General features: G+C 36.1%; 1 protein-coding gene across 1 annotated transcript; it reads left to right on the top strand.

Moving 5' to 3' along the window:
• The first annotated feature begins 121 nt into the window (after nucleotides 1-121).
• Nucleotides 122-25,794, top strand: LOC139712224 (cation channel sperm-associated protein 2-like). Its single transcript, XM_071624060.1, has 13 exons — nucleotides 122-293; nucleotides 3,860-4,042; nucleotides 4,707-4,775; nucleotides 9,414-9,586; nucleotides 12,287-12,448; nucleotides 15,050-15,174; nucleotides 17,679-17,851; nucleotides 18,613-18,748; nucleotides 21,224-21,292; nucleotides 22,162-22,296; nucleotides 23,506-23,594; nucleotides 24,468-24,620; nucleotides 25,763-25,794. Exons 1-13 carry the CDS (start codon nucleotides 122-124, stop codon nucleotides 25,792-25,794), a joined length of 1,671 nt encoding a protein of 556 aa, XP_071480161.1.

Below are 25,794 nucleotides of genomic sequence, written 5' to 3'. Positions count from 1 at the left end.
ATGCAATTTATTCACGCGACTTGTTCATATAAGGCACCGGCGTCACTTAAACAGATGATCTGAAAGCATCGATCTCGGGCCGATCTCGATTATTTTGACAGACAGTTCTTCACGGTGGAAAATGGGACGAAATAGCATTGATGAGCCAAAAATGGCGCCTGCCATGTTTGATGAATTAGCTCCTCTGGCGGAAATATTTCGATCGAAGATTATTGAGGATTTCCACCTGCTTGAAAGCTTCGACGACCATGGCCATTCCGATGCCCCAAAGTTTTACTCCAAAGACTTCTCAGGTTTGTGCTCATTTCTAGATGGTAAACTCTATTATGATCTATAAACTGTAATCTTAACAATTTAAACCAAGACTGGACTTCAAAGTTCAAGGAGTTGTTGAATATATCGATTTGAATTGATGTCGACAAGACACGGGTATATTATCTAGGTCTAGATGTCTATATAAGACCAAAATGAATATATCCGAGAATGAACACTTTTAGTTTTGTAAAATGAAACATCTTTGATCAATTTGATTGTTTTGTAGATAGTGCTCATATAGGCCAAGTCAGCAAATAACACAATGGGACGTACATGTACGCTGACTGAAAGTAATGTCCTTTATTTTGGAAAAACTGTGAGTAAAGTATCTTCTCAAATTATCTTATCTCCGCACAGACATGCGCCAGTAAAACAACTCAAAATGATAAATCCATCTCAAAGATGTCTATGAAACCTTCCTTGTCCCCCAAGAGTTGTATAAAAGGCAAAGATGATACTACTCTGCTTTGCTTTATTGATCGTGTTATGATTGTGACATCATGATGTTGAAGTGATGATTTTAGTCAGATGGGTATGATAACAATTGCTGATGATCATGTAGTAACATATAGTGCGTTACAACAGTTTAATGTTTATTCGCGTGTGTATGTGTGTCTGTTAGTTACTCTGTCTTCTTAGTGGGCTTCCAGACTTTTTTTCTAGACTTTTTTCCCAGACTTTTTTCCTTTGTGCATCAACTTATTTTTCTATGTGACATTCTGTACATGGAATGAGGGGCCCACATTCTAAAAGCTTTGTCTTTTTAGTGGGTCCCTTCATTTTTTGAAGTTTGCGTATTATTATTTCGCCTTTATCACTTCAGTTCTCAAGACAACGTATTATTGCTAGCACAATTATATTATTCTCAGTTTAATGCAAGTGAAATGCCTATGTTCTTTTCGAAAAATGAAATAAAATTTGAATTGAATTGAATTGAATTGAATCGAATTGAATTGAATTGAACAGTACATTACAAAATGCATTATCATGCAAGTCTGAATTTGGAAATTGATATAGAAACGCATTCTTATACAATTTGGTAGAAAATAACAATGATAAAATATGTATCGGAGTTTAGATGATTTACAACATGGATGGTGAATACATAATATATCAACTACAACTGTGCGAGGAGAAGTTATGGTAACAAAAATAATAATAATGATGATCATGATATAGATAATAACAATTATTTCAATTTCAATTTCAATTTTATTTTCGTATTTCTCGATGGAAAATACATAAGATATAACAAAATATAATAATACATAATGTCCAGTTTGGATATATACAACAACAAAATAATACAAACACAGTACATAGCGGTCAATGTGTCATTTCAATCAAAACAAAAGAATGCTGTAGATAAATACGATGGAACCTATTAAAAAGCAAAGCTTGTTGAGTGTAGGTCCCAACAAAAGCCTAGTGTGGAGAACAGGATGAGGAGCACGAGTACAGCTATAACAGACCAAACTAAAGAATAAACAAAAAAAGAATGACTATTAATACTCGAGGGTACAGAAGATTATTCTCAAATATAATAAAATGAGAGCAAGTAACCACATGCTACACACTATTATAGCATGCAGTTGCTCTAAATAGCAGTTTTGACAGAAGAGTGATAATGTGAATGCGACAGAATTTTATGATTTTAACATTACGGCTTCCATTGAAAATAGACGGGAAAGTGTCGGAAAATGAGAGACATTGTGGTCATGTTTGCTTCATTACTTTAATTTTTTTTTAATTAGCAAATTGATTGGCCCACATCTCTACAAGCTTGTCTCTTACATGACTGTTATTGTGCCTCTCTTTTCCCATAACACAAATATTTCGAACGAATGGTTTCATGTAGGTTGTGCACTTAATCATTTTCTTTTGCCGCTTCACATGTTTTTTGATATATTTATTATTTTGTATTATATTGATCTGTTACAAGTGTTTTTATTTGAAATAACAATTATTACTGGAACTTTAATTCGAGTAAAAAATACATATAGATGTATACCGATACATCATGCATCTGTTATAGGCCATGTAGACATATTATGTTATCATCATATATGAATTCAGTTTCAGATATTAAAGAGCATTTGATAGACTTAGATATATTTTCTTTCTTATCTGACAGTCTCTGAATATATTTTAATGACCACGAAATATCATAACGATGTCCTTTTGGACCATATAGGTGTGAAAATTGAGTCTTTTTCATGCTGCAGGTATAACGACTCCACTTTTGATGAGCAGTATACAGGCATGCTAACACTAAGTCTTAAAGAGACTGTTATACCTTTCGAAGGGTAATCATACATTTAATTTTTATCATCATCATCAACATCTTTTTATGATTATGATATCGTATTACCATCCTCGTTATTATCATGCTATTGATATTATAATCATTATCAATGAAATTAGTCTGTCATTGTTGTTGTTGTTATCGCCATCATTACAATCATCATGAATGACGCCAATAGCAAACTCAGAATGACACTCAGCTCTCCGTAGTGCACGGCACATGCAATATAGGCTTACTCAGTATATGGACCATAATGTAGAGATCATAAATAGGCCCTTATTACATTACAGTGATAAAAGAATGCTGATGGCGCCCTGGTGATTGGTTATTTTTCATTATCATCTTTTCTTTTTTTTTTTTGCTAACTGTTTCTTTCACATCTGAAGCAGAATGACAGGCATCGTAGATCATTGTGGGAGCTGACAAGTCAAAATATGATATGATAATCAATCATGGTAATGATGAAAACGGGGGGAGGGGGCTGAGGGCTGCAGCCCCCTTCCCCTTTAAAAAGAAAAATGAAACAAAATACAAAACGTTCACAAGAAGAAACATGACTGTCCGAGATATTCTTCCCATCGAAGGGGGGGGGACTCGGGGAGGAGAAGCATTGACCCCTGATCCAACTAACCACAAGCCTAACTGGTCCCATTCCCCACCCCGAAAAACGTTCCGTCCCTGATAACAACAGAAGTAATAACAATCATAGTGCTGGTATGGTACATCTGATATACCTCTGCTGACTGGCTATATGTCGTTTAAGCATTGAAAACCCATTTTCTTTGCTCAAAGTTTTCACTATATATATATATATATATATATATATATTTTTTTTTTTAAGACATCCTGCAGTTTGAGGGTAGTTTTTAGGCAATCTCGAGAAGTCCTAAAAGGTTGATTTTGTATCGAATACGCACACATAGACGTTTACAAACTCAAACACAAAGAGGAATGAATCATAATTTATTACTTAATGTCAAGACTGAGACTTACCAGGTTTGGGAAGCGATGTAGGCCTAAGTAAATATATCACACTCTAACAATAATCATTATACACTAACAATACTCTAAACAATACAAAAGCTGACACGGTTAAGTAAAGAAAACGTGCAAGCGTATCAGGATATGCCTGCGGGTTTAGCAAACATTATAGAGATAACGTGAACCTCAATTCAATCCAACTACAGGTATATCTTTGCAATGATTGTGCCATCATACCCCCTCCATTATTTTATGCAGAAGAGGACACGGTCAAGACAATGATGGTGGACAATCCGCACGGACTGGTCAAGTTCCAGGTGTACTCCAGGAAGGACAACACGACGGAAATGGTCAGTCGGAATGACCGGCGGAAAAATCGCGTCCGCAACAAGAACTCCAAAAACCCTCCACTCGACATGTGGGCGCACTACGTACTGGAAAGTATCCTTTTTCTCCTGTCCTCAAAAAACGTAGTGATGCATGACTTTGTATTTCAGCGACATATAAACTACATAATATACCTCTCAACGTTTGTATGAATCGACTTGCATATAGTTACTCTATTGGACGGACCTTCATCAACGAGACTTTCGATAAGTGCAACATAACTTGTATGCGATATTAGCATCATGATAGCTTGAAGTAGAGTATAGAATTATAGGCCTATTTTATACAAAGCAAGACAAGGCGCAGGTATTGGTATACTGCTTTGACGGATTTGTGTGTGTGTGTGTGTGTGTGTGTGTGTGTGTGTGTGTGTGCGTGTACATATGTGTTTGTTTTTAAACCCTTGTAATCGAGAAAGAATATTCGCTCTAATATAGTTCCACCTGCTCATGACCGGGTTTATAGTGGTTTATCTTGTGAACAATCCGTGTAATGTTATCAACCTCGAATAGTAGGCCTACAACGTATAGAGGCCCATATTACAGTCACTTTACAAAATGAATACAAAATGTAGTATACGTTGTTATCAGACTGTACCGGCAAATAAGACCAATTAAGATCAATCATTTAAGTCTGGTTGAATGTTTTGAGGCAAGACACTGATGTCACTGATTACACATTTACAGATATTTTCCTTAACCTGATCATCACATACCAGCTTCTTATTTCCAGAATTTTATGCTCGTCCTCATTCTATCGAATTCTTTAACCCTGGGAATACAATCAGGTAAGCGTGCATGCATCAAAAAAGTGTATATCAATATAGGCCTACAATGTACGATAATAAATAACCCTGACATTTTAAAGAAATCTGCGCCTAATCCAGTTTGAATCATCATAACTTCAGTTGTTGCCTTTCATGTCTTTGCTTGTCAGTGACGTCACTTACCCTTGCATCATGTCGCTTCTCTGAGTCTTATCATAAATAGCATCGGTTTGTTTGTTTTTTTCATTTTTTTCATCAATTCTCTGGTCTACATTGTTTTATACCCGTGCTTTGTATTTCCCCATACTGGAAATACATAACAACTTCTACATTTCTGAAATATGTGAGGCTCCTATGTCATCATCCCTGTTCAGTGTAATTTGTTTAAGATTTTCAGTTTATTGGTTTCTCTGCTCAAGGACCACAATAAATTCCACGAATCAATACATGGAGCTGTCGATGTATGTACTACATGATGTGAAAATATGAAAATCGTCTGGAATGCCCCTTTAAAAAGCTTGCACTATAGGCCTAATCCTATTTGTCCAACCTTGCGAAATCATAGACACTTATACTACTTTAAAAACAGATGATTACGTTTATTTTCTTATCGAGACAGTTGTACATTCAGGTGAATGTTTTATGTAATCTTTACTTTGCCGTTTTTGTATATTATGTCAAAGTTTACGAGTTGTTTTTGTACGACGTCTTCTTGAGATGTATGAAAACAAATTGAAATTGAAATTGAAAGTATGTAAGTATAGTGCATGATATTGAATGTACTATTACACTATGTGGACGTCATAATAATTATGTGGATAATTACAGCCAAAGTGCAGTTTTATTTCACCTAGACCGGAGACCGAAGGCTGGTGTGAAATAGAACTGCACGAGGGCTAAAATATGCATTTGGAGTGTGTATATTGTCTATGCTCCATTTGTATTAGTCGATCAAGTGGCCATAAAGTTGATTTGTCTTTAAAAGCAAGATTATGGCACTTGAGATATCGATTAATTGAACCCAATGTCCGTCTACCAACATACGACATGCCATATTAGAACAACCACATTTTACCGCTCCTGTTGCCTATAATCTATGGATGAATCTCTCGTTTGCTATAGTGGAAAGAAAATATTGATTACAGAACGGTAGCAGACGTAAACAAGATGACTCATTCCTGTTTGTTTAACACGGGATTCCCCGTGCAAATTAGTTTACGACAGTGAACTGTAACAACATCAACTGCATGTCACGTGATGTAAATTTACACACTGATATAAGAATATGTAAATATGTTATATAAAGATATAAATATGATTAAGACACCTAATTCTAATATGCATACTTATCACATGCGGCCAGAGCAGAAACCATGCAAAAGAGGCAACACATTTACATCTGATGGAAGAACTTGGCTTGGACACTGCAATGTGACAGCTCAAGGAACGCGACAAAAAACAAACAAACAAACAAACAAACAAACAAGGTCACAAACCCTTCATAACGTCAAGTTCACAGTCTTAGTGCATGGATGTGACTAAGAATATTGTGTTCTTTAAAATGTTTATAGGGAATACGATGCAGAATCATTGTACTTTTTGTTTTGTATACAAAGAACATGAGGACAAAATAAAGGTATCCACAGTTTGAATGCAAACACGACTCTTGACTCAAACTATCTCACAAACACACAATCGGGAAATATGTCCAGCATGTGCAAAACGTGTTACTGAAAGGACAAATAAAAAGAATACTATCATAGTATTGCAGATACTAGTAGGTGCCAGGCATCATGCCTCTCATACGTCGTGTAAGACATGCTCCTGCACGCAGTCCGTCTCTGCAAAGAAAAGCAATAATCTAAAGACGTTGTTATTAAGTCACTTCAGACTAATCAAGACTTGAGTGGAGTGGAATCTGATAACAAATGAGAAAAATAACTACGACCATCATAATATTCTCATTGTTCATGTAAAAGATCTTATGCATGTGTCTTTCTCGGTATTAGTAGTCTTGCTTTTGTAAATTCGCTTGCCTGCATGTCAGCTAATGGCATCACTTCTACTCGTGTTTGTTTGGGTTTTTTTCAGTGTGTGTGTGTGTGTGGGGGGAGGAGGTGACCTATACCTTTTTTTTAAATATAATAATTATGTCTGAATAAGTAATTTCTTTGGTGGTTGTGCTCACTTGTAGTTAAAGGGTATTATCTGACGACTGAGGAAAGTATAGCTCTATATAATCTGTTTAAGAAACTGCGAGGTAATATATCTTAATCTAACCTTTTATTTGGAGCATATGCAAAGCAAGAAGTATCACTCAAATGACGTTATAGGTACGGCGGCTACACCTTTCTCCCTTCATAAAGGCACAGACTTAGCTTATTTAAAGGGATTTTTCATCTACTCCAAATTTTCTTCTGGATATGGAACCCATTATAAGACGCATCCGAATCTACATAATTATATGAAACTTGGTAGAGGTTTCGCATGAATAAAAGAAATGTGTCGGTCCCTAAACTCGAGTAAAACAAAAAACAACAACAAACAAACACACAGGTAAACAAAAACCAAAAAGGGTTGGTGTCTAAAAGTGTGTTTTTCCCTAAACCCATACCCGAAGTAGTTATGTATTCTTTGGTTTCCCGTGTATTTGCTTGAGTATAAGCATGCACATAATCCGCCAGTTTCTCGCCTTCGTATATAGTATGAAAGGTCTTATTCATGAGATATGAATACATGTACATCATGATCGTGAATTGAGGGCTGGTGTGGGGGTGTACTACTTGAGATGTCATTTCAGAACGCGAGAGATCCACTCTATGCAAGAATAGCAGTAAACCTCCCCCACCCGTATACTGACTCCCACCATATTAGAAAATGACGTCTAATATCTTGCACCAAAAGATCTACTGGGAAAACACGCTTTGACGTATAATCTGGTGGGGGACATGCAATTGCTTTGTGCATAAAGGCCACAATACAAAATTAAAGTGAATTGAATATTAAAAAAAAAGAATTTGCACGCGAACTGTGATACTCTTGCAGATCATAATACCGTCTTTTTATCAAAGTTGTGAGAAAGAGACTTTTGCCTATGAATTACTTTTGCAAACCTTATGCTGCGTCGTGGCGTAAATCTCTCTCTCTCTCTCTCTCTCTCTCTCTCTCTCTCTCTCTCTCTATATATATATATATATATATATATATATATATATATATATATATATTATTATAAACATGTTGAGAATTCACGTATTGGCTCCACGAAGAAATGAAGAAATAAACTGGTAATGCATTTTTGCCAATAAAGAGTGAGTTTATTCGACTCGAATTTTCAACGGCCTCCGCCTTCTTCAGGAGTCTTGACAAAAATTTTACTCAAGACTCCTGAAGAAGGCGGAGGCCACTGAAAATTCGAGTCGAATAAACTCATTCTAATTTGGCCAAAAATGCATTACCAGTTTATTTCTTCATTTATATATATGTATACACCACGTATTACTATATAACGCATCGCTTTATACATATTTCAAATCAAATATTAATTTCAAATGAATTTATCAGGAATTTTCTGCATGGAATATATATATATATTACAAATTAAATACAGTCATTTCTTTTTGTTAACAAGACAATAGAGCATACAGGGTGTACATCCGAATATAAAACTGAGATATATACGTTTTATGTATACGCTTATTAAAAATAAAATTAACGCTTATCAACAATTATAAAAATACGCTTATACGCTTTATATATATATATATATATAAACATTTGCCGCCATCATTGTTCAACATGCACGAAGAGTCGCCAATGTGATCTGAACATGCCTTTAATCAGCGTATTCTGAGGTTTCTCACTCTGAGACCATTAGACCTGTTTGACGTGAAATCCAACACGTATTATGTTCGACGCCACACATCACCTCCGGAAATGAGCTTAGACAAAATGAGAGGAGGTGTGGGGAAAGGAGGGGGGGGGGGGGGGGGGGGGGGGGATCTGAGTGACTTTCAAAGAAACATTAATCCGTATTCAACGCAACATGAGGCGGGTAAGAACGCCATGCAATGATAGAAAGGGCCACACTATACTGTACATAATTTCCCATTGAGACGTATATCATTTTATTTTTCTGCATGATAGCTTAAAAAAAATAGAACAGTAGTTTAACTTCAATCATCAATGTTTTGTTTGTTTGTTTGCTCAGAGGTCCTGAAAGGCACTGTTTTGACAGTCAAAAAGTGTGTACTTGATTGATTTGTTAATCAAAACAGTAAAATACAACAACAACATAACTAATTGGAAAAAAAAAACCACACATACACTCCAGCCCTTAGTTTGAAGTAGATCAAGTGCAAACTGCAAATTGAGTACAATTTTGGTTTTATAGAAAAATTCACCTCAATCAATCACAGCAAGATGATTCCTGGCATTCATATTTATGAATTTTCCCAACTTATATTATATAGTATATACACTGTATAGTTTTTTTTTTTTTTGACAGTTTTAGGTGATCACGATGTGGTTCGATAAGGTTCGGTGCGAAAGGTGTGAAACGTAAACTATAATTTCACCTATTATTTTATTTCTCCCCCCCCCCCCCCCACGCTCTCTCTCTCTCTCTCCCTTTCTGTTTCTTTCAATGTGACGTCTCAGAGGTCACCGATAGGACCGACCCGAGCCTCGCCGGTCTTCAGAAGTTCCTCGAGATCTTCGATTACTGCTCCCTCTTCCTCTTCATGGTCGAGATCCTCCTCAAGTGGCTGGACAACTTCTTCCTCTTCTGGAACAACGGTTGGAATATCTTTGACTTTGTCGTCACCGTGGCGGTAAGTCAAAGCCAAATTCTCCCCCCCCCCCCCATCAAAATTGTGTTGTTAAATAATACGTTCCTCATTTATTCTTGTATCTGTCAATCTATCAATGTATCGATTCCTCTGTTTATCTATGAAGGTCTATATTGAGTCGCGAGCGATACATTGTAATCGTTACTCGCTGCTACAAGAGGTTGGCGGTTTCAGCTGGAATTTGATGTTACATGCTACATGATAGCTTTACATTCTACGTGACATGTAATATTCTAGATAAAATTCGGTTTCGCGTGGAAAGACATTCCCAAAAAGAGATCTATTTTGGGGATTCTCCGTGACCTTCTCATGCTGATGTTTATTGCCGGACGAGGATCTCACTCTTGTTCGAGCGATATCGATTCTCATGACATAAATTTTGCTCCAGACAGATTCAAGATAAACATATGGGGTAATAAGTCGAAGAAGCGAGTCGAGTCTTATGACAATGTCGTGACGGAATAATGCCGCCAAACTACACATTTCGGCAGTCGAGGTATGCAGGGATATATCGATTCGTGAGGCGAACCCATCTCTGGATGACTCCACATACGGGAATCGAGGGTAATGGGGGGCAGGGAGGAGTCTCCATCGTGGGATATGATGGTCGCGTTTCTAAAGGGATTGTACAGTTATGGTTGAGACCTAATTTCAGGTTTCTAACATTTTTTGGTGAGATAATGAGAAACCTCTTATAAAATGTGAAAGAGCATGTAATTCTATGAGGAATTCAACGTTTATTTGATGAAAATTGGTTTTGAAATGGCTGAGATATCAAAAAAGAGCGATTCTAATAAAGTGTGGGACCCACACTTTATTACGATCGCTTTGTTTTACTTTGTTTTTTGATGTTTCAGTCATTCCAAACCCGATCTTCGTCAAATAAACTTTGAATTCCTCTTAAAATGGTATGTTCTGTACTATATCATAAGTGTTTTCTTGGTATCTCGCAAAAAGTTAAAAACCCAATTCTCATCTCCACCAAAACTGTACTATCCCTCTAATATTTGTTCATCATACCTGCCGCCATCCATTTTCCTCCGGGATGAGGAGGGGATGGGACAGAAGTGGAAGTTCAGCGGTCTCTGGTTGTTTGTTTGTTTGTTTGTTTGTTGGTTGGTTGTTTGTTTTTAGCAATCCTCTCAAAGTTGTGATTCTCTTTCGTGCGCATTATTTACTCGGATGGGAATGCATTGCTTTAATGGGAACGTTCATCTACACTCAGAGCAAAAAAAAGAAAGTAAACACTTTTTCAAGCTTATATTTCTCATAGAATATTAGGCTAAATATTAATGTATTATATACCATGTTGAAGGCAATTTAACTGGCTATCAACTTGATAGGTCAACAGAAATGGAAACTTTACGCATGAGTGAACACATTCGTTTTTCTCTTTCAAGACACAAAAGTAAACTTTCTCTTTCATGCAAATGTGTTCTTCCATACAACAATGAGAACAAAAGACAAATCCAACACAATAGGAAACACAAATCCACATGGAAATTTACCCATTGATCTCTATAACGTCTTTGCTGCCCCCAGAGATAAAGAAAGGCAAAAATAATGGAGAAAATAAAGAATCTTCTGTCAAATCCAAATTCAAATGACAATGGAAAAGAGGCAATATAAACAAAAATGGAAGAAATTAGAAATTTTACTTCGAATTTAGCACATTGAAAATGATAACTGGTCCTCGAATTTGTCTCATTAATTCTTAAATCCCTAAATTAAAAGAATGAAAAAAAAATGTCCATTTTACCACCTTTGCATCTTTCTCCCTTTTACATCTGAATTTGAGCTGACTGAAAATTCTTATTTACCTTTAGTTTCCTACTTTGTTCTTGTTTGAGGATACAAAGAGATACAAGAGAACGATATTTTTTTTTGCCATTCATTCATGTCTCTCATTGTGTTGAATTTGTCTTTTTACCCCATTGCTATCTTGAAGGGCATTTGCAAAATGAATCACTACATGTGAAATTTTGCAATTTTTACTTTTGTGCCTTGGAAGACAAAAACGAATGTGTTCTGTCATGCGTAAAATGTATCTTGGTATCAACCTACCAGGTCGACAGCCAATTAATATATCATGTCACAAAGATTTTTATCAAAATCTACTATGAAAAATATGCACTGGAAAATGTGTTTACTTTCTTTTTTTGCTGAGTGTATGTAGGTATACACGAATGTTGTCCGGTATGTGTTTACGATATGTATACACAATATATTATTTTTTCATATATTTATATATAAATGTATTATGCTTATATATGTGTGTATGTGTGTGTGTGTGTGTGTGCGTGTATTTTTATTGTATATTTACAACGCCGTTAATAGCACAGTTGATGGGTAACAAAATTATAATTTGTATCTATTTATTTATTTTTTGGCGGGGAGGGGGGTCGACATATCTAACCTGTCTTAAAGATTATTTGATTCGATAAGAAGTCCAGTATTCCAAGCCCTTGAATGATATAAAACAAATGTTGCTCTTTTTTTTTCATCAAACCCAAGTATCATTGGTCCAGTGTGAATTACTGTAACATGTTAACCTCATGTGAGTGACAATACGCAAAACCTCTGTTCATACATAACAATTCATCGTTTTCTTCTTTCTCTCTCCCTATGCCCCTCTGCCCCTTGTCTGTTCTCTCCTTCGTCAATCGGCGACTCGTCCGTCAGTCGTTCGTGCCGGAGATTATTGCTTTCTACGCGCGTGACCTGTCGGAGCTCAAAGTGATCGTCAGTAATATCCGCGTGTTTCGCATCTTTCGCGCCCTCAAGATGGTGTCTCGCTTCCGACAGGCCCGTATGATCGCTCTGGCTATCACCAAGGCATTCAACGTAAGAATGAACTTTTCACTCTCACGTTCGGGAAATGTATATAAATTTTCCCATCCAAACGTTTCTCACCATCACGGCCCTTATCAATCGTGCACTGGTGGAGTTTCCATCAACCAGTTCACGATTACAAATCTATGCTATCCATAGCAGAAATATCAGATATATATATTTTTAAGCACTATAGTATCCCATTTCCGTTTTGCTTATTTCAGAAGTGACTGATCATGTTGAATTCGCCACACAAGACTAACACGATTCTCAACGAAAGTAAGGCTGATCTAGCAAGAAAAAATGTGACTGTTATGAAAATAATATAACTGATTTTTTTTTTCACTTTCAGGTTACCGTACTTCTATCGTTTTCATGATTCAGTCGTTTTAAAGTGTTTTGGTACATTGTCCTTTGCCAAATTCATGTTTTCTTACCCGAATAGCCACCTCTAGCCACATTCTCTCTCCTCAAAGCACTTACTGTCTTATTAATGATATAGTCATAATTTCTATTTACGTCTCACATTATTCTCTATAGATAATCCCATATAAACTTGCAAATATAAAGCTATAAAGCAATATTCCTCAAACTTTATCCTATTCAATTCAATTTTACTTTATTTTCATCGAACAAAAAAGGTAATACATGATACAGTGTACAAAGTATACATCTGTCAATTCATATTGTTGAACAACTTGAAAGGAGTATACACAAGTCATAAAGTATAATGCAAAATATATGTATGGATTATTGTATAACTAGAAAACAATGCATTTTCAATGGTAACAAAGAATAAATGAAACGATGGAAATATACATATATCTCAAAAAGAGATAAAAAGTGTGAGGGAGAAAGAGAGGGATAGGTAACGTCCAGTAAATCGATGTTCACTAACTAGTAAATGAAGTCCATCTGTTGTTGCTTGTGACAATAATGTATATTGTACAATGATGTACAAAATAGTGATTTACACAGTTATTGTTTTACATAAGTTTCAGAAATGAAACCGTTTCTCGATCTTCAGTGACGTACTAGTGTGGAGCTTCGAGAATGCATAAATGTGTTATTGTCGATCACTTTTTTTTCCTTACTTTGGTATACATACCAGTTAAAATTCCAGCTACAGTGTACGGCTCCCCTTTGTTTTGCTTTATGACAAAATGTACCATATATCCACTCAGGTAAATTTTCAATTTTCATTTCCAGCAGTTAAATAAACATTCATAGATAGACTGACATAAGATGAACAGAACGGTAGACGTTTTAAGAAACTGAAAGGTTCTGGACTTTTTAGATGTGAAATATTCAACGACAGTTTGAGGAAACTAACCAACCGTTAAAAATTCATGAATTCCAAATTTGGTTAAATATCCATATGTACTGCCCTCTCTAGCCAGCTAGATTAACAATCTATAAGTTTTTTCTGTAGATCGAAGAGTATAAATGAATCCGACTATATACAGAACACTGAACTTATGGCGGTCATAACTTGCGGGGGAAGGGGAGCTTCTAAGAAGAAGAAAAACACTTTCAATAGGTTATGCAATGAGCAAGATGCGTTGCTATGTTGCTATGTCAGTGCATGAATACTTGTCATATATATATATATATATATATTTTCTTTTTTTTAGGCATACTTGAAGCCCCCAGTTAGGAATTACCATAAAAGAAAACAGTACCAAAACCAAATTGGTCTACACAGATTCTTGGACAGATTCCCTTGGCCTGTCACTATGATATGTTGATGAAAATGATATTTCTCATGCCTTCTGGAAAACTGGGACTGTCCTCTTTCGATGTCTGAGAAAAGTAAAAAAAAAAATGAAATTTTCGCGAAAAGGAATGTTTTTGAAATGGGAATGCCACCTCTAATATATCATTCTGTTGCTTTCAAATAGAAAGTTTATTTTTAATCAAGTTAACGTAACGCAATGACCATTTACACATAGAAAAAAAAAATAAAGTTTCTTTAATCAACGCTCATACAAGTGACTGTGTGAAAAATGAAGGCCACCGTATGTATGTGTGTACGTATTTCATTCCGCTTTCAGTTCGTGATTAGGAGAGTTTCTTTTTTCCGAAGGTTCTTTAATCCGAAAAAAAAGTTATATGTTATTCCAAAAGTTTCTCTAGCACAAACTCTTTATATATATATATATATATATATATATATATATATATATATAGTTTTAACGGACCTTATCTAAATCTCTGAACAACCAACCTCCGATATGATTTGTATTTCTTCTTTTTTTTTTTCAAATTCCTCAATAACATGAGCCGACAATGTATAATAATAGATATGTACTTTTATGTATTATTTTTGTTGATGATGGATATAAAATTGAATTGGACTGAACTGAACTAATATCAACGTACCTTATCTCATTTTCGGATTAATGAACTTTCGGAATGACGAACCGTATTCTATTTTCGGACCAGCGAACCTTCGGAATAACGAACTTTCGGAATAACGCCATAAATGTTTGGATTAACGAACCTTATTTCATTTTCGGATTAACGAGCATCTAAATATAATATGGTAGTGTGTGTTTCGAAATTATGAATTTTCGGAATAGCGAACATCACCCTTTTGTTCCACACATGCAGGCAATGTCCTTCATCCTCGTGCTCTTCCTCCTCTTCTCCTACATCTTCGCCATCACCGGCATCATCTTCTTCGAAAGCTACTCGAGGTCGCTCAGGGGAGACCTCCACTTCAAGGACAGCTTCAAGTGAGTCAGATTTTCATTTTCATACCATGGAACAACTTAATGATGATGATGCTAACAATGTAATAGTGATAGAATTAACAACAAAAAATTCATGATGATAATCAGGTAATGATGATATACTTGTCATAGCGATACTATTTTCCATATTTTGTCAGTATTGTCACTGTAAGTATGTAATTGTCATTAATATCATATATTCTACATGCATTTTCTACCATTGCCACTTTCATTGTTTTGGCTACTCTCTTGCCACATATTTGTGATTATCAGGTAGGCCTAATATCAGAACCTCTTTTTGACTTAAATACAAAAGCAAAAATAAAACAAAAACTGGCGAATTACATCCTCACTATCGAAGAGTGCATGGAATCACCGGCTTTTGTTTTTGTTTTTGTTTTGTTTTTTGCATTAAATTTATTATTGACAGCAGGTATTCGTTACATTAATATCACCCATCCACTCCTACTCCCCCCCCCCCCCCCACCCCCGCAGTAATATCCAAATCCTGTCACACCATCAAGCACACATTCACACACCGTGTGGGGAATAATACATGGTTGCCCTTTTACTTTTCGAATGGGATCGTTTTCGACAAAATGATGAACCATGTTCGACAATAGCAATGTGCTGGTAAGAAAAACACAAATTCACATGCATTATCATCTTATAGAGCCTCGTTCACGCAATGATTTTCACTCACTTACTCACATCTAATTACTTTTATATCGAGTGAATGAAACCAATTCCTTTCTGTTAGCAAGAAATGGAGGATACCAGATCATAAATCAATATTATCATCGTTTGCTTTGGTGTGTTTGAACACGCGACTGCGATTTCAATATCGTAGCCTTTGTCTGATCGGCAAGACAAACTGATATGGACCTCTACGAACGTTCTTACCACTGTGATCCCAGATTCCTTCCCATAGTATACCTTCACTCTTAATTACCTTCAACGCTGTCTTCCCTGCTCGTCTGCACGCTTTGTGACGATGTATTCTCCAATCCATACCGAGCTCTGCTAAAAAAAAAAATGCAAATGCTTTGTTTCAATAATAAGGCAATACGATATCACCTCGAGCCACACAGCTAGCGACGAACTTAAATCATAAATTTTTACTTACCTTCTCAACATAAACGACTCACAACAACAACAACAGCGTACATTTTTTGCACGTATGACCCTATAATGATTATCATTTTACCGCCGTAATGACTGACGGGGTATATTTTGATAATGTCACTTCATTATTCATTCATCTAACCAGTCAGTACCATAGATATCGCGTCACATTAAGAATAATGGGGTGCTGCAGGGCAATGTCATTATTATCGCAACATTACAGGATCCTCGCATTTTTTTTTACTACTGCAACGATCTAAGCATAACTCATCCTTTCACTTTGATTAATGCTTAGCCTTGGTCGAGGGGAAACTGTAACTTGGAGTGACTCGTTGTCTGTCAATAGGGGTAATCACATCAAATCACTATCTATTATGTCTGATATGCATAAATATCCTTCATTAATCAAATCCTGTTCGCTGATTGGCCAACCTGATAGCGTCATTTGACCAAAGACATAACATTGCTACATTGCTATGTTAAATACAAAATGCCGACTGAGAAAAATGTGCCATACCGTGACGTCATATTTATGGTATTGTGCACTCTACCATGAATATGACGTCATATTCATGGTGTATTCATCGATAGTGTGTAAAGTGCTATCGGTATTAGACCACTGTTTATAATCACGTCCACTGCGCGCGATACATTGCATGATCGCCGTGCTGCAATATGTAAACAAAAAACAAAACTAGAGAAACTATATAGTGAAAACATTCTGTTACTTTTTTTAAAGATGTATTTGAGGACATATTATAACAAATATATCCCACTTCGAACCTTTAGAAAACTTATGGACTCCTCGGTGACAAAAATTGCACTATTTTCTTTGAGGCTGCGTTGCATTCAGAGATATCGAACAATGCAGCCATTTTGAACAGACATGTGGAACTTTGATATTTCATAAATTTCCTATTCTAAAATCGATTTGACGTAACCTCTGCTGTACCGATTGTGTGTGTGTGAGTGTGTGTGTTCTTTTTTTACATTTTACTGTAATCCATTTGTTGAAGTCAACACCACCAAGGAGTTTTATTCCCCTTAAGCATAATATATATGTCAACAGAATCATGAAAAGTCGTACAATGTACAGACGAAATTAGAGGCTCAGTATGAACTCAATCTTTGCGTAATCACCGTGAACTTTACCCAGTCGTCAGTATAACGTCCTTTTCTCCTCTTGTTATCTTATTTCTGTTTTAAGTTAACAGATATAGATTTGTCAACTCCACATATATTTCTGGTTATTTTGTGTTAAGTTTCTACACGTTTATGATTGTTGCGTCATACAGCGCTTTATATAATTAGTGAATAAATACTACAATATGTTTCCTTTTTTTTCTCCTTTTTCTGCTATTTTTGTTGTTGTCTTGATGCAGAAATCTGAGTAACGCGATGATCACCCTCTTCCAACTCTTCACCCTGGACCAGTGGTATAAGGTGTTGAAGGAGATGTGGACCGTGATGGGGACTGTGGCGCCCACCTGTTACGTCATGCTCTGGATCTGCATCGGGTCATTCATCTTTAAGAACATCTTCGTCGGCATCATGGGTAGGCGGACTGTTGATTGTGACGTCACCAAATTTCATTTATCCCTCTCCCATAAAGAGAGAGAGAGAGAGAGAGCGAGAGAGAGAAAAAACGCGACTCTTCTATCTCCCTCTTTCTATCTCGGCAGTCATTTTCATTCAGCCATCCACTTCAGCTAAGGTTTGCACATACGCTCAGAGATAATCCAACAGACAAGAGAAAGAAAGAGAACGAGAACGAGTAAGGGATCGAAGAAGGATAGAAAATGGACAATAGCAACAACAACAACAACAACAACAACAAAAGAACACAACGAAATTGCCACTCTTTTCTTTTTCTTTTTACGAAGGAATATTATACCATTCCAAGAGGAATTCGAATTTATTTGATGAGAATCGCTTTTGAAATAGCCGAAATATAAAAAAACAAAGAGGTCCTATTAAAATATTGGACCCACCTTTTATTAGAACCACTTTGTTTTACTTTGTTTATGGAAATCTCAGCAATTTCAAAGCAAATTTTCATTAAAAAGTCTGAATTCCTCTTAGAAAAAGCTGTATGCCCTTCTTCATCATTTCATGGGTGGTTTTTATTATCTCGCAGAAAAAGAAGAAGAAGAAATATGCATTCTCATCTCAACCAAAACTATGCCATCCCTTTAATGACAATTCGAAAGTGTTCGCCGTTGAAATAATCATAAGTAATTGTCATGGCACAGACCAAAATAACTCCCTACCCTATCCCCTCTAAAAATCGAATGTTGATGTCTTTTCTCCCGTCAGTGAACAACTTCCAGAACATTCGCAACGAGCTGTTTGAGGAGGTCCGCGAGCAAGAGGTCATGATCCAGATGCAGCTGGACGCGGAGCGCTTCAACGAGGAGCTAGAGCGACAGGACCAGGAGCTTAACACGGGCAGGCGTGTAGAAAATTGTGATTTTCGTTGATTCGAATGTTCGTTAATCCGAAAATAAATAAGGCTCCTTATTTCGGAAGTTCGTTATTCCGAAACACACAAATTCCCTATACCCTGAGGTTTGTTAATCCGAACATTTTGGGCGTTGAATATTCCAAAGGTTCGTTCATCAGAAAATGAAAATGGTCGTTATTTCCAAGATTCGTTGATAATAATAATAATTAGGTCTTATTCATCCAGGGTAGCCTCTTCAGTGTTGCCACTGCTCTACCAGGGGGCACTGCTATTGCTAGGTGCCCATTTATACACCAGGGTCGAGAGGTGGGTAAAAATATCTTGCCCGAGGACATAAGCACTGAGCGGAAATCGAACCTGCGTCCTCCGATTAGGAGTCGGGAGTGTTATCCACTATGCCACAGCGCCCCCATTGATTGATGAATGAAATAAAGTTCTTCGTTCTGAAGCTTCGTTAATCCGAAAATGAAGTTAAAGGGCTAGTACAGTTTTGGTGGAGATGAGAATTGGGCTTTTAACTTTTTGCAGGATACCAAGAAAACACTTATGATATAGTACAGAACATACCATTTTGAGAGGGATTCAAAGTTTATTTGACGAAAATCGGGTTTGGAAAGACTGAAACATCCAAAAACAAAGTAAAACAAAGCGATCGTAATAAAGTGTGGGTCCCACACTTTATCAGAATCGCTCTTTTTTTTATATCTTAGCCATTTCAAAACCAATTTTCATCAAATAAACGTTGAATTCCTCATAGAACTACATGTTCTTTCACATTTTAAAAGAGGTTTCTCATTATTTCACCAAAAAATGTTAGAAACCTGGAATTGGGTCTCAACCATAACTGTACGATCCCTTTAAGTTCGTTATTCCCAAGGTCCATTTGTCCGAAAATAAAATAAGGTTCGTTAATCCGAAAGTGTAAAGACGGTGCGTATAATAACGAACCTTCGGAACAACGAACTGTAACCCTGGTAAGAATGGATGTGGTCGGTATCTCGAGATGTGCCCTTGGGAGCCGTTGTTATTCTTATCAGTCGACGTGTATTCAAAAAGGATTCATTCACATTTTGCTGTGATGGCTAGATGACAGGGACAATAGCACTCTCTTCGATAATGAAATCAAAATAATTCTTAAGTGTTGCTATTATTCTAAATTGCAAAAATCCACTCAATAAGATGCTCAAGGCTTAACGAGAAAAATATGCAGATCGAGAAAAATGAAGAGATAATTTATAATAATGTGTTTGTTTTATGTTAGTATTGTCTTGGGCAAATTATTTGTTGTGTAGGGCCCCAATTTTTCTATCTCTCCTCTTTCTTTAAAACACAACAACATAATAAAGTTTCACGTAGTTCTTATATACATTTCAAATTTCACGACCGTTAATTATTGCTTTAATCATTATGCTATCATTGCCGTGGTACCGATCGTTATTTACTGTCATGTTGTACATCTCAGACCAGGATTGAGAGAAAAGTAATAGAAAAGCTATGCCAGTCCTTACAGCGTTTTCGATTAAGAAAGAAATCAATTCACGTAATGTTTTGTTCAAACAATCGTTTAGGCAACAAAATTAAGATCAAATGCAAGACACTCGAATATTGCAATATTCCGCCCCCCTCCCCATAAATCGCTATATACAGAATACAATAGAATTATTTCTTCTTTAAAGTTTACATCTGTTAGTTTCTCCGTCAATAAATAACGTCTTTATCTGCAATCACTGAAGGGTGACACTGCTAACGAGGATGTTCTGTTATTCGAGGGTCTTAACTAATCTCCTGGGGGCGTTGGCACGATAAACGAGGTACACTCAAGAGGTTAATCGTCTGTCAGGAACACATTACGACTGCTCGCTGTGATGGCTTGTAAAGTTAATCACGCTGCCCTGAGACAGTGATGGTGTAGCCCCAACAACACTCGCATAGTTGATATACATGTATATTAAAAAAAAATGCGAATTGACAAGGATAATAACCTGATAATTAATGGTCAACGACATTTCTTACGTAGTTCTGGCGCCTTGAAACAGTGATTTCGGAAAGAAAAAAGTTTAACTCCTCGATCCCTATTGCTTTTCTAAGGGGTTATGGTAATCTCCACATACGTCTTCAGCTGCTTGTATACTATCCAAAAGCAAAATAATTATAGCGCATCGATGTTCCGTTTTATTTTATAGCTGACTGCTTATGGATTTTGCCGGAATTCTTTTACATGATTTTTTCACTGTAATTATGGCACAGCAATGATACAGGCAAGCTCTTCCAACTTTACATGAGCGTGTTTTTTTTTTTGTCTGTCTGTTTGTTTCTTTGTTTGTTTGTTGTTGTTTTTTAAGTGTGTGTGGTGTGTGCATTATTTCATGGAATAAATGCAGTAGCGCTAGCTTACTTGCTCGGCACACTTATCGACATTTCATTCTCACACCATCTCAAACAATTTAACGTTTCCACGATCAGGCGTACTTCGAGTACCCGTGACCTTAATACGAACTCAGTTATGGAGACAATTCAGGAGGAGCCTTCAAGGTAAGAATAGCAACGTGGTTTCCATTTTTATCATTATTGAGCCTTTAATTGTCAAAGTTCACGTCCAACTTCCGAAAGTGCCTGATAAATGAAAGCTGATCTGAATTTCCATTTTCCTTCTTTTATACAAATTATATTGACGAATAACATGATACTATTTTGATATTACATAATATCGCAGGTTTTTAAGTGCACTTTGTCACATTAAACGAACTATACATTATTGATTATCACCCAAAGAGCAGGATTATTTTACTGAAGCATACAGTAAATGCACATTGATGTCGTATGCACTTAGTCTAGGATGATGAATGACGGAGCACGTATAATACCATTATTTTGTTATTGTGAAGAAAATCACGTAGTTTGTATCATCTTCCCATGAACGAATTCTTAGCTATATTCCACGACAATGCGCTCTAATGAAAACAATTAATATCACGTGGTCCTTATTCAAGTTATCAAAGATCATGTCATATATAGGCTAAATAGGCATACACAAGTTTGGGTATCCCTCCTGCAGTTTGTTTTTCTTTATATTTTAGGCTGTTTTTTTAAATGGATTACTTATTTTCGAAGCTTACATGCAGTGTCTGTGTAATGATAAATTCGTATCTGTAATTTGAAAACATGTAAGTATATGTATATAAAGCATTGCTTCTGCAAATATTTCTAATACGTTATACATGTATAATTCATTGTTGAAAGGATTGTCCTCGACCATCCTGTGCGATATTGCCGGTTCTTTTTTTTTCTTCCAAAATGTCCTTTAACTATTGACTATTTTGATTGTATTGACAATGTTTATTATGTTATTTTTGGCAAATGAATTTCATTTCACTGATGTCGAGTTTCTTTGCAATATCTAGTGACGAAGAAGACGAAGCATCCACATGCGAGAGAGACAAAGAAAAAGACGTGGATGCTGGAGAAAAGGATGACAGTAAGAGTGGTAAAGGGAAGAAAAGCTCATCCAGCGTAGGAGGAAATATTCAAGACCAGAGGTGAGATTCCTCATTATATGTTGGAGTTATGTCTGTTCAGTACTCGCCCATCCATTGTTTGTGTCTTGTTTTATGCTTCGCTTGTGTGGTTATATCGCGTTTAACTTCCACTTGAATTACTAGCATAAACGAGTCGATATGCTTGTGAATTTAAATGCATTTTGTTTCCTATAATAAAAACATAAATAAACAAAATAGATAAATAAACATTTACCACGGCGTCCAAAGTTTCCAGATTTTTTTTTCCCCCAGCATAATCACCGAATGCATACAAATTGAATCGCAAGGCAGTTTGGTGGGTGGGGGGGGGGGGGGGGGGGAGGGGAGGGAGGGGCAATTAGAACACACAGAACTTGTAATTGTAATTGTAACAAAAGTCACAATAAATCATTTTTTTTTTTAATTTCATAAGCTGTAATATATAGATGTTTCATCCTGTCAACTATATATCCCTCGTTCAAATTCTGCAAGCGTTTAAACGTTCCTGTTTTGTGTGTGTCTTAGTAGAAAGATTTATAGTCGTTAACCAATAAGTAAAGAATAATGTTGGTTGTATGGTCGCCATGAACGATGTCGATCAAATGAGCAGACATTGATATTAAAAAGAAATAAAGTGTAATGCTCCTATGGAGAATTCAAGAAAGAAATGTTTTTAACTTGGAATAAAAGAGCTTCATTTTGTATACATTGATGTCGACTAGCATGACTAGACCAAGTTACATGATTATGTCAAACGCTGTTTGAAAGGTGTCATAATATGATTATGTATAAAAGCTATTATTATCGTCATTATTATTATCATTATTGTTATTATCATTATTATTACTATTATTATTATTATCATTACATACAATATTGTGCAATGGAAAAACATCCTGGTTTTGTCTCAAGATTCATTGGTTACATTGGAGTGTGAACGCACACCGTTGTATATATTGTTTCTAGAAACATTAATCGTTCTTTGTGCTGTGATGCAAAATACTAGTATTGCCTCTTCCCGCGGTGAAAAGGGGGAATAAAATAAACCAGAAGATTATTCTTAAGCCTAATTACAGAGAAGGGGATTTATTATTCCGCCCATATACATCAGCCAACCTCCCCTTCATCACGACCGCGCTCTTTATGTAAGCATCTCCACGCTCCATCGTGTTAATGTATATTTTATTCAAGTACATTAATAATCCCCGCTGTTCTATTCATTCACGACAGCAAGTCTAGCAGAAGGACTCTTCAGAGCCAGGACAATTTGTTACATTGCGTCAGCCGGATTATGGAGGAGACCACTAAGAAGTCAGAAGGTAAATATAACCATCTTATACTCCTCGCTGTTCCATATCATAAACGAAGCCTTCGCGTAATGTAATGCGCTGTTTGTTATGAGTTTAATTTGTTGAAGGGAAGCATTCTTGGTTAATGAAAGAATTACCATATCATGTTGGTGTCACCATCCATTAAAAAAAAAATCTTCTTCAAGATTCAATTGTTAGGATATTTAGACAAAAAGAAGTGTAATAAATGCAACATAACAAATCTCACATATTTTTATTGTCTCAAGCATCAATGTAAATTGGTATAGGACCTATATGCAATAAGCACGTATACAAAATCCAGTGCTTCAACTTCATATTCATGTTGAAAGCTTGTGGTTGCACCATGCGGTAGAAGTTATTTAACGGACTGTTGGGTATGATGGCGATAAGCAAATGCATTATAGATAAACACCATGTATATTATGGTCATAAGGTAGATAAGGTAAATAGAGTAATAGAGCAGCAAATTGAGTAAACAAAAACAATTAAAATCATGGCGCTTTAGTGGAGTTCCCTCGACGTTTAAGTAGTTTGTATTGTATTTGAAATTGAAATGGATAAGCTAAGGCAAAATGTTTACATTATTATAATATGAATATAATAATTTGAAATTTGTAAATACTTTGTTTTTTTTAATCAAATTTGTATTGTAGTATTATGTCTTTGTGAGCAAATGTTGCAATTCAGCCGTTTGGCTGCGAAAACATTTTATCTAATAAACCATACCATACCATACCATACCATACCATACATATATATGTATATATGTGACCCATTATATCAAATATGATTTATATATAAATCATATTGAATATAATGGATCACTCATCAAGGAAGTCATTCATTGACATTTGCCTCCAGATTGGGAGAAGCTAGTGCACGACAGTCTACAGGTGCTGGTGAACTCGCCCGCGGAGACGGTCTGGCCACGCGACACGCTCTTCCGATACTTTCAGCTCATGGAGGCACTGCAGGAGAATCTGCAAGAGCGCCAGGATCTGCAGAATTGGTCTTGTAAGAAATTCCACTTCCCCACTTAACATTTCCTGAACCGCGATAGCAACAGGAGTCGAGTGACACTGAGATAATATTTCGCGAGATAAAATCATGAATAAATAAAAAGATATATAAATGAATGAATGAATGAATGAATGAATGAATGAATGAATGAATGAATGAATAAATGAATCGATCGATCAATCAATCAATCAATCAATCAATCAATCAATCAATCAATCAACCAATCAATCAATTAATCAATCAATCAATCAATCAATCAATAAGTAGAAATACATATAGAATACGTATATGAGCATTATACGATGCGACCTATAGGGACATTTTCTATGACGTATTGGTCAGTCAGTCAGCGAATTGCGATTGTTAGATTTCCGAAGTGCTTAACGTCTATATCTATTAATTTTTAAGCATCAGACATGCTTTTTCGTTGTTTTATCCTCAGATCATAATATAAAATATCATAAAATCTTATTGAAAACAGTTGGGTTTTCTTTGAATTTGCTCAAGATCATATCGAGATATCTCTTTCGTTATCCTAAAAAGGTGTGCGAAGGAACAGCCAAATAAAATGACGTCCAAATTATTGCGTTTTCCGGGTTTCATAGTAGAGCGTCAACATTACAATAGGCTAACGGCTTTCTGACTGAATTTGAAAATAACATTTTCCAATTTTTTAATTTTGTTTCTCTTCTGTTGATTTGATTATACATGCAATGAAAAAGCACTTTCTTTTAAATGTCAAACTACTGCCTTTCAAAATAATTCATCTTACTGTATACAGTACTTAATAAGTATATATTTGCTGATCCCGGTATAAATTATGTTCCTATCGTTCAAACAACTGTCATCTCTGTACCGTTCACATTCATATCCGTTATACGCGCGTGGTGGTAACAGCGAAATTTCTTACAGCAATATTATTCTTTGAACCTGTGTCAAGGCGATTTCACCATTTCTCACTTTTCAATCAAATACTGTCCAGAGAGCGCGTGCTGAAGGAGACTTGGTGCCACATTGCCTTTGTTGGTCTCGCCTTCAAATTAAGTTTTTTTCTGTAGCATTCACAAGATAGTCCGATTGCAATTTCTGTGTTTTGCAATTTTGTTCTCTGTTTCGCCCCTTCGTATCCTTGCCAGACCATGCCCTACTGAATACCTTTGACTCTTGA

This window comes from Diadema antillarum, unplaced genomic scaffold, assembly GCF_040938485.1.
Source record: "Diadema antillarum isolate AM-2024a unplaced genomic scaffold, OU_Dant_1.0 seq00001774_RagTag, whole genome shotgun sequence".
In the NCBI taxonomy this organism is placed as follows: Eukaryota; Metazoa; Echinodermata; class Echinoidea; order Diadematoida; family Diadematidae; genus Diadema; species Diadema antillarum.
Note: the sequence above shows the minus strand (reverse complement) of the source record. Positions and strands in the feature narration are given on the sequence as shown.

Excerpts from the sequence above, each read along its gene's own strand:
- LOC139712224 (XM_071624060.1), top strand. The coding sequence starts at position 122 with ATGGGACGAAATAGCATTGATGAGCCAAAAATGGCGCCTGCCATGTTT. Across the intron at positions 4,776-9,413 it reads AACCCTGGGAATACAATCAG|AGGTCACCGATAGGACCGAC; the intron begins GTAAGCGTGCAT and ends GTGACGTCTCAG. Across the intron at positions 24,621-25,762 it reads GGATCTGCAGAATTGGTCTT|ACCATGCCCTACTGAATACC; the intron begins GTAAGAAATTCC and ends TATCCTTGCCAG.